The following is a 15082-nucleotide window of genomic DNA, read 5'->3' as shown; positions in this document are numbered from 1 at the left end:
CTGTTTGATTTTGATTTTTTTTTTCACTGAGGGGTAAATTTAAAGGTACAAAAATACCCGACTGTTATTCCTCAATATGGGTGTGTATATCTTTTTCGATGAAGAAGATTTGGTGGGAAAACAGCAGGGATTTTCCTACATTTCTCCTGCATTTGCACCTTCTATTCAGGCCTGTGGATACAAGCTATAGTTTTTTCCCTGTAAAAATAATTACTATAATAAAGGAGACCACGGAATTTTAACTTCTGTGTCATCACCGACATACAGGCTACGCAAAAGTAGCAAAACAGCAATCACATTTACTTTTAAATGAGCGAAATTTTAGTTTAGTCCTAGGATTTTCCTCAGAATTCCATTTAGAAGACAATTCTACGTTTATTTCTGATCTGTCAAAGTTCAAATTGCGTTATCCGCCATAGGGCATAAATCATGTGAGCCCGTTGTCACTTGCGGCAACTGAAAAGAAAAAGAGTTTGGTCGTTAAAGAAAAATACATCATTTAAAAAACTCATTCATGGCGTTGATTGTTTTCCACTTCTTTGATGATTTGGGGATAAAACTGCTGTTGAACTGTTTGGTATTAAAAGATGTGTTTTATTATGTACAGCTGTAATGTGAGTTTTAAAGGAAAACACGAGTTTTAGCCGTGGAAGAAAGAGAAAAAAACCTTAATTTCAACATGTGAAAGCCTCTCTGCTATGCTTTATAGTTTAATGTAGATTTATCAGCAGCATCCGGTACTCCCTCACTCCATGCTTACGGGCATTTTTTTTTATTTTTTTATTTTTTTTTTGTATTTCAGAGCGCAGAAATCTGCTGCCGTGGCTGCAACAGCGGCAGCAGCTATCTGGCGCTCTGCAGCCATGCAGCTCGTCCCCTGAGCATTGGCCAGCGGGCGATAATATCTCAAAGGGAGTGGTTATCGCCACACATTATATTATAATCATTAGTGATCCCAGCCCTTTCACCTCGACTGCAGAATAAGCGCAGAGTACCATTAATCTAAACTAGTGGAACTGCTTTAGAGCCTGCTTCCCAGTGGCTTCATGCAGAAGCATTTCTCACAGAGTCTGACTGCAGAATTTTCATCTCAGAAAAAAGACAGTTGTAGGCTATTATTATTATTATTATTAGTAGTAGTAGTAGTAGTAGTAGTAGTATTTAATTGGCTGTGAAGGTGAAGTTAAACCCACCTGGTTTAGACATGGGAAGGAATACTTGTCATCATTTTCTTTTTTTTCTCCAGACCGTTTCTCTACAATTACATGACTGTTATTCTTCATGCGGGCTTTAAAATTCGATCACATATGACTTGAGGCATAGAAACATTACACTTCTGAAGAAAATGAATATTCCGAACGTTTATGTATTTCTCATATACATTAGTTAGAATCTTGCCTAACTACACTGACATAAAAAAAAAAATCAATATGCTAATCTTTAATTCTTTTTCTATTTATCCAGGACTGTTGTCTGTCAAACGGAAATTACAAATAGAAAAAAATAAATAACGAAAAATAACATTTGCAAATTAACCAGTTGTACTATAATAGATGTAATGCTGAGGTGTAGATGATGGATGTTATATTCTGACAACCATAAATTGGAATTATATAAATAATAACTGCAATACTGTAAACTCGCTCTTTACCCGGATTAAATTCGCCCCCTAGAGGAACGAGCCGGACTCTGGTGGCGGCCTTGTTTCTAGCTGACCCGGGTTCCAGACAGCATTACTGTTCTGGACTCCCAAGACCCAGTTCACTGACTCCTAAGATCACACACAAAAACAGGGGATGTAGATGGGTTTGGATGGTGGAATCATGAGCCTCAGAATATTAGCTTTTGTGTGTGTGTGTGTGTGTGTGTGTGTGTGTGTGTGTGTGTGTGTGTGTGTGTGTGTGTGTGTGTGTGTGTGTGTGTGTGTTTGGGGAGGGGAGGGGAGGGGAGGGTGGGGTTCGGAGATGAGAAGGGACAGCTGTAGGGAGATGATCTATAAATCCCATTGGATTTCTCTCAGCACATGCCCGGGCCGGAGTTTAGAAGTCTGGAAAAATGTTTGCTTAGAGTTGCGCTATTGGCTCAATCTCAATAATCCACAGTCAACCTCGGCATATGTTTCGGGGTGGGGGAGGGCGGGGGCAGGGAGACATGGCTTCTTCCTTCATGTTAGCCATTGGGCCTTTTCTGCTGTACGACCAGCGCGTGGTGGTTTGCGTGGATGGATGGATGGTTGGAATTTTGTTCCTGGCAGTGTGTGATAATGCCAGAAGAATGACTGACAGACTGGGCAGGACAAGGACAGGGAGGTGCCCATCCCCTTCTCCTCCCATACAGACTCGGTTCTTGAACGTGACGCTAAAGTTGTGGGCGCTGAAACAATTTGCGCAACCAATAAACGGCTCTCACGCGTCCTGGACACTGTTAAAATGCGTTTGTGGGCTTGTAAGCAAAATACATTATCTGGTTTTGGTGAACTCTGATGAATTTTGGATTGTGTTTCCTTGCCTGTTTTTTTCTTCTTCTTCTTTTTTTTAATAGCAGAAACACGTTTTACTATTTCAACAAAAACAAAAACTTCACTTGGACTATCATTACATTTATTTAACAGACATTTTTTGTCTTAAGCTACTTGGCAAAAAAATTCTTATTTCTCGTGGACTTCCACTTCAAGTGCAATTTTCCAAAGATGAAAAACTATACAAATGATCTTAAGACAGACAGTTTGAACGCAAATGAAGTTTTTTTTATTATAAAATAAACGCATTCATACGGTATCAGTGCATCTAATTATAAATTATGCATGTCAGCGTCTGATTGCAAGTTATTTTGTATAATAATAATAATAATAATAATAATAATAATAATCCTGCAGAGAGCCAGCACACAGAAGAAGAGAGCAGCGAACTGTATCGAACCGTCCTCCCTGCTCCTCCCCGGTACACTCAGTTGATCAAAGCTCCAGTCGGGGGTGACATTTCTCTAGGTATTAACGGAGTCCACCGTCAATCTGCCCCCTTCTCGGCAGCCTGCCCCCGGCTGCAAGGAAGCATAACCAGACTTTCTCAGCCATGGCTACTCTGGAATCTTCCGGTGCCTCTGTCTTATATTTTACCCCTTTCCCACAATCCATCTAATCACCTGCTCGAGCTTCTGCATTTATCCTCCCCCCCCCCCAAAGTCCTTCCTCTAGCCGTGCCCCTCATACATTGTTGTGGTGACATTGTGTCTCTAAACTGAGCCTGGAGGAGAGAGGGGAGACAAATAAACGTGTCATGATTAGAATTAATGATTGCATGCATCTTCACAGCCTCATTCATTACCTCAGATTAATTATCTCGCAGTGTACCAGTTCACTTGTCCGCACTTCATAAAACCCAAATCTCCTGGGCTGCTTTACAGCACTTATGGCCCTGATACAAGAACATCCCCTTTCTTAGCATGGCTAGCATGGCCTGTAGTGATCAGAATTACACTTTGGAGGAAGAAAAGGATTTAAGGTGAGCAAAATAAAAGTCTTCTTGGCGAGAAACATTAAAGTTAAATTACTGATTAATTTGGCTATTTGATTTTCACTCTGGCAACAGGCCTGCTGTCAGCAAATCCTTCTGAGAAAAAGGGTCAAAAAGGGAAGAAGAAGTTTTGTTTTCTTCGATTTGAGCGCAGTGGCTGTGCCACAAATTCCAATTTACAACTTGTGCCTGCAACAGGATGAAAATATGGGTGAGAATAAAAATCTATTGCTAGTACAGGATTACAGTGGTAAGGTTAAAACCATTTTTGCATTTAATAGTGTCTTTGCCCGGAGGGGAGTTGAGATATTTTTAAGCCTATAGCCTATGTTTTGATTTCCTTCTATTCGTGGATTAATCTGTCTCCATGAGATGAGCTGAATCTCTCTCTCCTTCTCTCTCTCTCTGGCTTATTTTAAATCAGGCAGAGATTATCCCTACTGACAGGCTATCAAAGCATCTTCAACACATGGAAATAGCAACTTTTGTTGTTTACGCGGTACAAGTTTGTGTCGTGATAGCGCGTGCAGGGAGTGCGAGATTTCTTTGGCTATTGTTGGATTCTGCAGGACGTTTTTAGTGGGGGGGGGAAAGACGAAGAAGAATGAACTCGGCTTTATAATCCAAAAGGACACGCAATACTTCCGTTGTTGATTTTGGAAAAGGGAGCGCTCAGTTGTCAGGCAGCTTATTGACCTCTCCGCCTCTCCCTGTCCTCCCTGATGGAAACAGAACATGAAAGATGCTTCGCAATAAGGAGGCAAGTGTGGAAACGGGTGAAACGAAACAAAGGAAAAGGAAATGAAACAAAAAAGAAAACGAGTGAAAAGGGTGCTGTGTGTGCGCGCGTATTTCCAAGCCTTATCTCTTTCTTCAAGCCAGTAACACATGTCCTGTTGAAGGGGCGCTCCCCAGACGCCGGCCCGGGAGGGAGGCAGCTGGACGTGAATGAGCGGGTGTTTTACATGAGAAGCAGCCATATGTAAAAGGTGCTGGCGGGCTGTTGCTACAGAATGACTGGGTATCCTCGGGTCATCGGTTCTTCTTTAAAGTGCGCACTTACTTTAAGACGATTTTGTTTTAACAGCGACGACAAATGCGTCGTTTTCTTGCTGCAAATGAATTTATTAAATTATTGTCACACAACAGTCTCTGATTAATTACTCAATACTACTTTCAAATGCAAATATTGGCCAGATAGTGGGACGAAATCCATTAATTCAACGAGCATGCCCCCCTCCCCCCAAAGCTAATTTAATTGAGCAAGAAAAAAAGTGTTAAATCCTCCAAGCTTGTAAATAATCAACAACACATAAAAGACGGCTAATAATCCAGCCGGCTTTTAGGCTCGTGGTGTTATTTACTAAAGGTGAACTTAAAGTGGATTGGACGTCCCTAATGAATCGTCTGGGTCGCGAGCTCCCGACTGGCGAAGAGAGCAAGCTGTCAACTTTAGAGCCTCTCCGTCTTTCACTTCCATGCTTCCTCTCAGTCACACCAAAGAGAAAGCGGCTGGTGTGTATGTGCTACTGCTAAGGACAGAAAAGCGTCACATCTCCTGAACCCAGTCATCGCTTAATAAGATCTCAGCAGTGTGCGGCTTCCCGCTGCGTAATCAAACATTTACCTAATGCATGGTGCGTTCAATTGCAAGGCTGGCAGCTAAGATTTTAACATACAGCTACTTTTTTCTGTTTTAAAATGACGAAGCCTCCAGCTATTAAATAATAAAGCAATCACACATCAACAACTTTACAGCAATGAACAAGGGAACCACCGCCATGCAGTATGCGCTACCAGCCTCTTTATTCAGAAGACGCCACTATATAGTCTCTACCTGCTCAGATTTGTCCCTCATGTGTCTCCTCGTGGCCAAAAGACACTTTGCTCAGCAGCGGAAACGTTGTGTCTCCCTCCGCGCTGCTCGCCTCCGCCGCGGCTCCTTCCTCCAAACACATTCACTAACATATGACAGTTTGCAGGGAAATTCTTGACAATTGCTATCTTGAGTGTGTGGCATAAATAGCAGGCAGAGTCCTCGCTGGGTTATGATGGGGCGGCTTGATGGTTGCTTCCATGGCACAGCGCTGATTGGTCCGGCTGCGGCCTGACGTCAGGAGGCTGGAAATAAGGCTGGGTTGGAGCTTTAGGACCAAGACAGTGTACTAGAGATCGAGCGCATCCTTGCGTACGCACGGTACTGGAGATCGAGGGGCATCCCAGCACACTGATTACAACCGGAGCGACCGGCGAGTCCCAGCATCCTATCACAAACCAAACATCCAGGATCATCCAACAGAGAGGAAGGGAAACACTCTTTTTTTCATCTTCTGGCTGTGTGATTTTGTTTCTCGCCGGGTTTTGAACAGTGGATAAGATGCCATGTTAAAGTACTCTGAATTATTTGTAGGCGTGCGTGTCTTCTTGTGTGACAGCTCTGCCCTAAAATCGTTTTATTAGAAGCCTCTGTCAGCACTGGCTGCCATACGACGCTCTTCTCTTTGGCCGATGCGTCACCGGGACAACCAAACCGGCTCCCCTCTTCTCGCCTGAGCCGATCGGCAGCTTCCTGTGCTGAACACCTTGGTTGAATTTTGCCACGGATCCATAAAAGGACTGATTTATTTTTTTCAACCTTTTGACTTTTCCTCCAGTGAGGACGCGATCGCCAACCCTTCCTGGTTCTTTGCTTTTTGGGACGTTGAGTCTTTTTACGCATGCAGGGAGAAATCTGTGGTGACACCTGATCGACTGGCTTCTCTTGCGCACGTTTGACCCAGGAGCTCCAGGCGAATCGGGGAGGGAGAGAGCAGATACTCGGTCAATGCTCGGCCTGTGCTGTTGATTTGGTTTGTGTGTTTGCTTCGTTTGTGGGGGGGTTGTTGCCCAGCCAAAGCCATGGTCCATTGCGCCGGCTGCGAGAGGCCTATCCTGGACCGCTTTCTGCTCAACGTGCTGGACAGAGCCTGGCACGTCAAGTGCGTGCAATGCTGCGAGTGCAAATGCAATTTGACAGAGAAATGTTTTTCTCGAGAAGGGAGACTATACTGCAAAAACGATTTCTTTAGGTAAGCTCGATGAAGATGGCAGAAACCCTTTGAAAAGTAATGTTTTTGTACTCCTTCGCTCTTTTACTTTTCTTTTGCATACGAATAATACGCAGCAGGTAAGCAGGGACAAACCATGAAGGAAATTATATAAAGATATTTATATATTTTCAAAAGAAGGACCAAAGGTAGTTATGGCACACAGTGAGACGAGAAAACTATATAAGAAACCCTACAAACATTAGATTAAACTGCAAACGACCTCAGTCTACCGCAAATTTAGTGGAAACATCTGTATCTTCCACGTTATTTACCATTTGAAAATATAGTCTATTAATTGTAGGTGACCACCAAAAAAAGGAAAGTATTTCTTCGTGGCTCAGACTGCTGTTACAGTTCAAATCTGCTCAATTATAAGTGAAGAAAACCTAAAAGATAACACAAACAAAAATGACAGAACATCTGGTTAGGTAACAAAGAGAATGTCCTTTTGAATTCTCTAAATAAACGAATAAAACGACCCGTCCCGTCTTTTGATTAGTAGTAAGTAATTGAAAGCTTGTTAACTTGGATTCTTATGCAAAAACAGCAACAAAAGAGGAGCAGCAACATTAAACGCGTGTGCGCTCACTCTCAGCAGGGGGAGGGTTTGTTAGGAAATCGAGGAAATCACACTTGAAGGGGTTTTTTTGTTGGGTTTTTTTTACAGCTTGTTGGCAGTCGTGGGAGCTTAGAGCATCAAACCGGCGCTAGAGAAACCGCTGCCCGGTGTGTTTGCTCAGTCTGGCTGAGGAGGACGTGATAAGTGGATTTGAATAGTAAACTAGTTGAAAAGATCAGGTCCGCAGACGATGCAATCACAGACGTGCAGTCAACAAGCACCGCACGCAACTCAGCAAACATTGTTTAACAGTGAAGTAGATGGCAGGGTGATAATTTATGAGCCAAAATCCAACCTAGTTTTTAAAGACACCTCAAATTGGTTTATTTACTGAAGCTCGACGCTTAAAATACGTGTTTGCAAAGACACACAAAAAACATGTAAAATAGAGGTAAAAATGTAACAGATGAAATTTTTGTGCAAAGGTTAATGCAGAGAGGAGTTCGCGTTTGTTTGTTTGCTGGCTTTATGTTTTTTTTTTTAAAGAGGCAAAGCTACTGGTCAGCATTTTCTTTTACAAAAATAATTAAAAGTACAATTATAGCACAAATTATTATTATTATTATTATTATTATTATTATTATTATTATTATTATTATTATTATTATAGCATGTGATATAGAAATCTCCTAAAATAAAAAAACTATCTCTGTATGAATCTTCATTATTTTTGATCCGTTAAAATAATGATGGAATTAAAATGTCACATTTAACAATATTTATGACTCGATTTCATTCCTTAAATTACGCTGATATTTAATAGGATGGATTAATAATAAAATATGTATATCATACAAAGATATATATGAGAGAGAGCAAGACAGAAATAGATGATTTGTATCCTTAAGACACAATTATAACTTCCGGATGTTTATTTTGAACGTTTATTTTTGTGTCCGTTATATAAGTCGGCCCCATCACTTTGGTGTTTTTCCTTGCTAAATGTTTAGATCATTGTCTCTTTAAAGCAAATACATTAATAAACAATAAATTAAAAATGCAGAACACCCTTAATAGCAGGAGTAACCACCTCCATCCCCCGCAGGCGGTTCGGCACCAAGTGTGGCGGTTGCTCGCAGGGCATCTCTCCTAACGACCTGGTCCGGAGGGCCCGGAGCAAAGTGTTTCACCTTAACTGCTTCACCTGCATGATGTGCAACAAGCAGCTCTCCACCGGCGAGGAGCTCTACATCATAGACGAGAACAAATTCGTTTGCAAAGACGATTACCTAAACAACACCAGTGTAAAAGACACCAACCTCCTCTCAGGTATGCAGAGTCCTGCACGTGTGTTCTGTGAGTGTGTGTACGCAGGGCGAGTTAAATAATAATAATGATAATAATAATGATAGATAGATAGATATTTATTTATTTGTTTATTTATTTTTAAAGATGGACTTAACGTTTTCAACCTCACAGTGGCTTCCTCATTTCCATGACACAGCGCACGATGGTTTAAAAGCGCGAAATATTTTCTTTTCAGTTCAGATGATGGTTCTTTTGGCCTGATATGTAGCTGTGCTCAATCTGTTTTATTTTCATAATGTCAGATTTGGCTTTCTTTTTCTGTCCTTCTTTCTTTCTAATTAAGACTGTGCATTTTTTACTTGATATTTAAGCCTCCTCCGCATTCATAAATTCTGCTGTTGGTAAATTTTCATTTTGTAAAACAAATGGCTGTATGTCACAAGTAAGGCCCGAATTCAGCACAAAACAACATCACTACAAAACGATAATTCCGAAATATAACTTCTAGTTAGCAGTGTTAGCGTGTGTTTGCACTTTGTCAGTGGTGATAATCCACCGAGTTAAATGCACTTTTAGAGACTCTGGCGCTTCACTGCTACGATAACACTGCTGTGTGAATATTATTCTAATATTTAGATGTCGTTTCTGCAGTAACGGCATGCAGCGACCCGAGTTTATCACCAGACTCTCAAGACCAGCTACAGGATGACGTGGTCCTAAAGGACACAGAGATAGCCGCGCTGTCCGACAAGGAGACCGTTAACAACGAGAACGACGACCAGAACCTGGGAGGGAAGCGGCGTGGCCCACGGACCACCATCAAGGCCAAGCAGCTGGAGACACTGAAAGCAGCGTTTGCCGCCACTCCAAAACCCACCAGACACATCAGGGAGCAGCTGGCCCAGGAGACGGGCCTCAACATGAGGGTCATCCAGGTAAAGAAACAGCTGCACCCAAGCAGGAGCTCTGCTTCAGCCTAAACTCAGTCTATAAGTCTATATAGACCATTATTTTTATTATCATTATTTTATCAAATGCGTGTTTCTAAATGTGTGGTCCATGCGGCCTCCTAATGCAATCCTTGATGTAGTATCATAACTTTCGTGGTCCCCGGTGATTTAAACACGATTCTGTAGTAAATCATCTAAATCGTGCAATGTGATGCTTTCAAATATTATGGAAATAGATTCAGGGGACACCCAGGGGTTGAGGAGGTGGGCTCGCGCCTTTTTCCGTTTTATAGGGTGTTACGCACCCATTAAAAGGTGTGATGTAACAGCTTATATTTTATGGAAAAATGTCCCAGCCAAGCTGCCAGACAGCAATGACCGAGCAGGCCCTCATCCCATCAGGGAGGCTCCACCTCCCCAAGCCTCCCCTCTCATATCCTTCACCCCTCTTTAAACGAGGCCTCTTCCCTTCAAACTGCGCGGTCACATCGAATTCATTAAGCCAAAGATTGGCCGATGGACGAGGTTGATTTGGAAATGGGTAATTTATATGGGTATTTTTGATTCTTGGCGCACACGACGGGGCAAAGTCGCCAACTGGCGCCGAGGTGCTGGGAGCGCTGGGAGCGCTAGGAGTCCTGGCACAGCGCTGCCATCACGTTTTGCGACCACATTTAGCCACGCTGTGAGCATTTTCAGCCAAGTGGAAAGGCACAAATCTGTTTCAAGGGTCTTCAGATTGTATCCTCACAACAAGCGTGCGTTACAGAAGGCCAAGTTAAACAACAAACGACACATACAACCAACTGTATGTTATTATCATCATCATTATTATTATTATTATTATCATTATCATTATTATTATTATTATTATTATTATTATTATTATTATTATTATTATTGATAATCCCAACTGATATTATTATAAATCATGGTTTATTTTCAAAGTCTATTGTGTGACACAAGAATTGGAAATACCTAATAATAAAATGTCTCAAATAAATTATATTTACGCGCCAAAATCACACAAACGTAGCCCTAAATTTATTGCAAAGTAGTCAAAGTAGTAGTGTCATTTTTTTAACTATGGGAATACATTTTTGTTTGTTTGCTTGTTTGTTTAAAAAAAGGCAAAATGCTTTAACGTAGAGTAATACCGAAAACGTGGAAGCGGGGAGATAGTGCTATTTAATGTGTGTGCGCTTGAGCGAGGAAAGGGGAGAGCATAATTAAAGGAAGCCGGCCTATAGATTAGGAAATGATAACCTCCAAGAGTCCGGTAATATATTGGTAACAACCCGCCTATTAAGTATTAATTGGAGATTTTAAACCCCTGCTGCTGCAGCCTTCAGTCGGAGTAAATGGAGGGTTAAAAGATCATTAGGGAGGTTAGATGGGACTGTCGCTCCTTAAACGATAATTGGGCGCAGTCCTCTTCGCCGCAGAGCCTTGCGAATTTAACGCACTGGCTCAACACGCTTGCCGCATACAGCGCGGTTATTGACTCTAATAAGAAGACAGCGGAGTAGGTGCCAAGGTAAACATGATACCTAATTACACTTTCCTTTCAATGAGGATACATTTAAATGCCGACGTTTGTTTGCATGTTCAGAAAAAACAAGCAAACCATTGTTTGTTTAGATATTTATTCATAGAATAGCAGCTCTAACCCCTCCCCGGCCACCCCCTTCCATAATCTCCATTTCTGCCTCTCCTCTCGTCTTTCGCCATAGAATATTGACGTGCAATCGAAATGGCGTCAGCAGTCTATTGCATATTTTCTGGGCCACATGATGTGATACACACGTACGCGTGTGTGTGGTTGCGTTTGTTCAGGTCTGGTTCCAGAACCGACGTTCCAAAGAGAGGCGGATGAAGCAGCTGAGCGCACTGGGCGCCCGGAGGCACGCGTTTTTCCGGAGCCCGAGGCGAATGAGGGCGCTGGGTGACCGGTTGGAGCCTGGGGAGCTCATCCCCAACGGACCCTTCTCCTACTATGGAGGTATGGTTGCTTAATATTTTCTTTCTTTTTTGACACGTTAAATTTCAACCTGGTTCTGACTGATAATGTGTTCGCCAAACATTGAATTGTTAAAAACAATTCAATGCATCATCTGTTATTTCCTATTAGCCGGTCATTTCTTCTTAATGTTTTGTCTTATATGCCATTATCCTATTCCCGGGGAATTATTTAGGTCTATGCCACTTTTTAAAGACGACCAGTGAGTAGCGAGCACACTAGGTCTATCCACATTTAACCGTCTTCGTTGTTTTCACACAATATTAAATGTCAAATGAGTGCATAATGTTAAAAACTAAAATGTATGAACAAGCAGTGAAAATGATGTAGTTTTCCTACTTACTGTTATTTTGGATGTATTCAAAAACAAACAAAAGAGGCTATACATGTTTTAGTCTGGGTCATCTCATCCACAGGCTTTAAGAAATGGCTTAGTATGGAATTCACTTCAAGTGAAGTTAGTTTACACCTGAGTGATTTCATACCAACGCGGCAATATTTCATCAAATGCTTTGAAATATCTGTTAATTTTCAGAGAATTCCATTTGTGTCTGGGCCTTTGTCCTTCCTGCTGAAGCAAAAAGTCTAATAATATTCTGCTGAGCTGAAAAAATTGGTCTCAGTAGGTAGAATCGCTGATGAAATGGCCCCCATTTTAATTAATTTTGTGGCCACGTTGTTCTCCCCACCCAATTGCAGTTTTGATTTAAGTGTAACGTGCTCTGTGACTAATGTAGCACAGCGAAGGTCTCTTTTTCTCTAATGCAAATCAAGCTATGTATATATATTCAATGAATTCCTCAACATCCCTGGAATTACTTCTGCAAACCCATTGTTCTCAGTCTGAGCTAATGGTGATATTTTTTTTCTACTTCTCTTGCATCTGCAGATTATCAAAGTGAATACTATGGTCCAGCAGGGAACTATGACTTTTTCCCTCAGGGGCCACCATCATCACAGGCCCAGACCCCAGTTGATCTCCCCTTTGTGCCATCCTCAGGCCCCACAGGCAACCCCCTTGGAGGTATGGACCACCCGCTCCCGGGCCACCATCCCTCCACTGAGGTGCAACGTTTCTCCGATATCATGTCCCACCACCCAGGGGATTCTCCCAGCCCAGAGCCCGGCATCCCAGGGCCCCTGCACAGCATCTCGTCAGAAGTGTTCGGCCCTAGTCCTCCTTTTACCTCACTGTCACTGAACGGGAGCGGATACAATAACCATCTGTCTCACCCGCCCTCAGAAATGAACGAGGGCACTGTGTGGTAGCTTTGCGAGGGAGCGGACTTTGCTGGCCAGAGATTCAGTAATGAAGGGTCGTGAGATCTGGAAGTGTTGGGGGACTGAGTCCAGAACAGGGACACGGATAATGACTGGGTTAGGGCAGTACCATAAACTATTTTTTCTCCTTTTTTTTTGGTGATTTCATATTTATTTATTTATTTATTTTCCCATTTGTTGTTCTTTTTGACAGGAGAGCATATTTAGCATAAAAATGATGCCCCAAAACACTGCAGCATTACGTTCGGGTGTTTTGATTGCTTCTTTCAACTCTTACCCCTACCCAGCCTGCATCCAAAAACTGGACTGAGACATCTTGTTACCCCTCCTGATTCCGGTCAGTGGCACGGCAGAGCGACCAATCCCCCAGTACCCCTAACACTTAAAAAAAAGGAAGAAAAAAAACCTTTTCAAAATCTCCTGTAATATGTCCTAAACATGAAAACATCCTTAGCTACTGTCAAAGACTTCAATAGCTTTACAGAGAGAGAATAAAGGGGCTAAGGGTTGGTTGTGTGCTGACCTGGCACAGTAGGAAGGCTGAGCGGCATTCAGACTATGTACGAGGAACTAGACGCGTCCCTTGTATTTATTCAGAAGCTCCTCAGACCTCTTGCCTCTCAAGGCTCTGCCATATTGACACTTAACCTTTTTCACAATATGTTTCTGGAGGCCAGAAGAAATGACAGTTTTCTCCTCTGCCTGGACTATTTGTTTGTTTCGGTTTCAGAATTTCAACCAAATCTGAAGAAGGCTGCCTTCAAAAGGCAAACCAGTAAAAGACTCCCTATGGATTGCAAGCCCTTTATTAAAAATGGAAGTGAACTTGAAATGGTGAGATGAAGTCTACCTTCTAAAAATCTTCTACTGGGGTTCTAAATGGGACTTAGAACAGTCAACTGTTTACGTAATATATTCAATTCAGGAGTCCAGAAGTCTCGAAAACCACGTTTTAGAACCTCTCAATCCATATAAAAATGTTCCAAGCAACCAACCAAACTTTTGTATTGATTTCATTTATATTGTACGGAGATAAAAACACATTTGCTGGGGTTGTGGTTCACTGTGCTAGTTTGTACGAGATGTTGTTTACAAAAAAGGTTAAAAAAATAAAAACACGAGTAAAGTAGACATTTGACAAATAAAAAAAATAGCACAAATATTGTTAAAGTGCTTTGCACCATCATCGCAGAACGTGTTGAGACAAAATGTAAGTGTTAAAAGGAGTAATCGAATTCTTAATTTTTTTAGTCTGCTGACGATACATTCATAAAACTGTTAATATACTTAGGTTTTATTTTTGTGTCTTTAAAGAAGAAAAATCCAAACTATTAAAAACTGATGATCAAATATGCAGCAAGCAGCTGCTACATCTCTTTGAATATCAAGCCCTCATGGTATGTCTTTTATTGTTCCAATAAACCTAAGCTTATGTGACCTCCAGTGCATATTAGACCATTCACTGTATAAATACCACATGTTGACAAATGTGTTTGTAATAAACTAGAAAATATACGTCATTTTTTTTGGGAGCAGCTATCTTAAAGTATACCAGACATTACAGTGCATTGTGTATCACAAAGTATTGAAGGTACATTACAGCTTTTGTCCAGTTTCTTGAACTGTGGAATAATTGTCCTTAATTGCAGACACTGATGCTGATTGGTTAAATCTGAATAACTGGACTCGAAAATGATGAGCACGTTTAAAATGGCATTTGGTGGAAAATGATGAAAAGACAGAAAGAAACAAAAGCAGAAGTCTAAATGAGAAGAGTGATGGAAACATGCAGTGTAGGTTTGTGATGATGATCCTTACCTGTCATCACAGGGTTTTCTTCTCGTCCCTGTTGCAGTGTTGCAACACACCCTAAACTCAAACAGAACAACAACAAAAAAACTTTTTTGCTGATTTTACTTTTTCTCCCAGCAACGGAGGAATTCAGTGGACCAGTTTGCTGCAGCGAACACAAGGGGGAGTGAATACACTCCTCATGCTGATGCAGTTTCTCCTTCCAGCTGCTTTGGCTCCAGCCTCACATTCTTCCATTCAGTTACTCGAGGTCGTCAGCTAATCACGAGCAGTTAGCTGTGCTACTGTGAAGGACAATGATGAAATTGCTGTGGCCGTGGCTCTCGTGTTTGTTATGCTTTTCTTAGCGGGCTCCAGTATTATTATTCCCTGTAGGTTTCTGTTCTTTCAGTGCAGTCTGGCGGCTGGGAAGGACATCTCCCAACTTATTTCGGCGAACATAGCTGCAGTAATAATCAAGAAGCCCAAACACCGAGGCGTGATGTTTTTGCAGGAAAAATGGAAAAATTTTCATACTTGTACGGAAGCGAGTCAGGCGGTGGGATTGTGGT

General features: G+C 41.8%; 1 protein-coding gene across 1 annotated transcript; it reads left to right on the top strand.

Annotated features, from left to right (window-relative positions):
- The first annotated feature begins 5683 nt into the window (after positions 1-5683).
- lhx1a (LIM homeobox 1a) lies at positions 5684-14239 on the top strand. The gene is made up of 5 exons (XM_004537987.3): positions 5684-6580; positions 8266-8489; positions 9120-9403; positions 11255-11420; positions 12328-14239. The coding sequence occupies exons 1-5, from the start codon at positions 6411-6413 to the stop codon at positions 12705-12707; spliced, it is 1224 nt and encodes a 407-aa protein (XP_004538044.1). The 5' UTR covers positions 5684-6410; the 3' UTR covers positions 12708-14239.
- The last annotated feature ends 843 nt before the right edge of the window (positions 14240-15082 follow it).

The sequence above is a fragment of the Maylandia zebra genome, linkage group LG14 (genome assembly GCF_041146795.1).
Source record: "Maylandia zebra isolate NMK-2024a linkage group LG14, Mzebra_GT3a, whole genome shotgun sequence".
Taxonomy (NCBI): Eukaryota; Metazoa; Chordata; class Actinopteri; order Cichliformes; family Cichlidae; genus Maylandia; species Maylandia zebra.
Note: the sequence above shows the minus strand (reverse complement) of the source record. Positions and strands in the feature narration are given on the sequence as shown.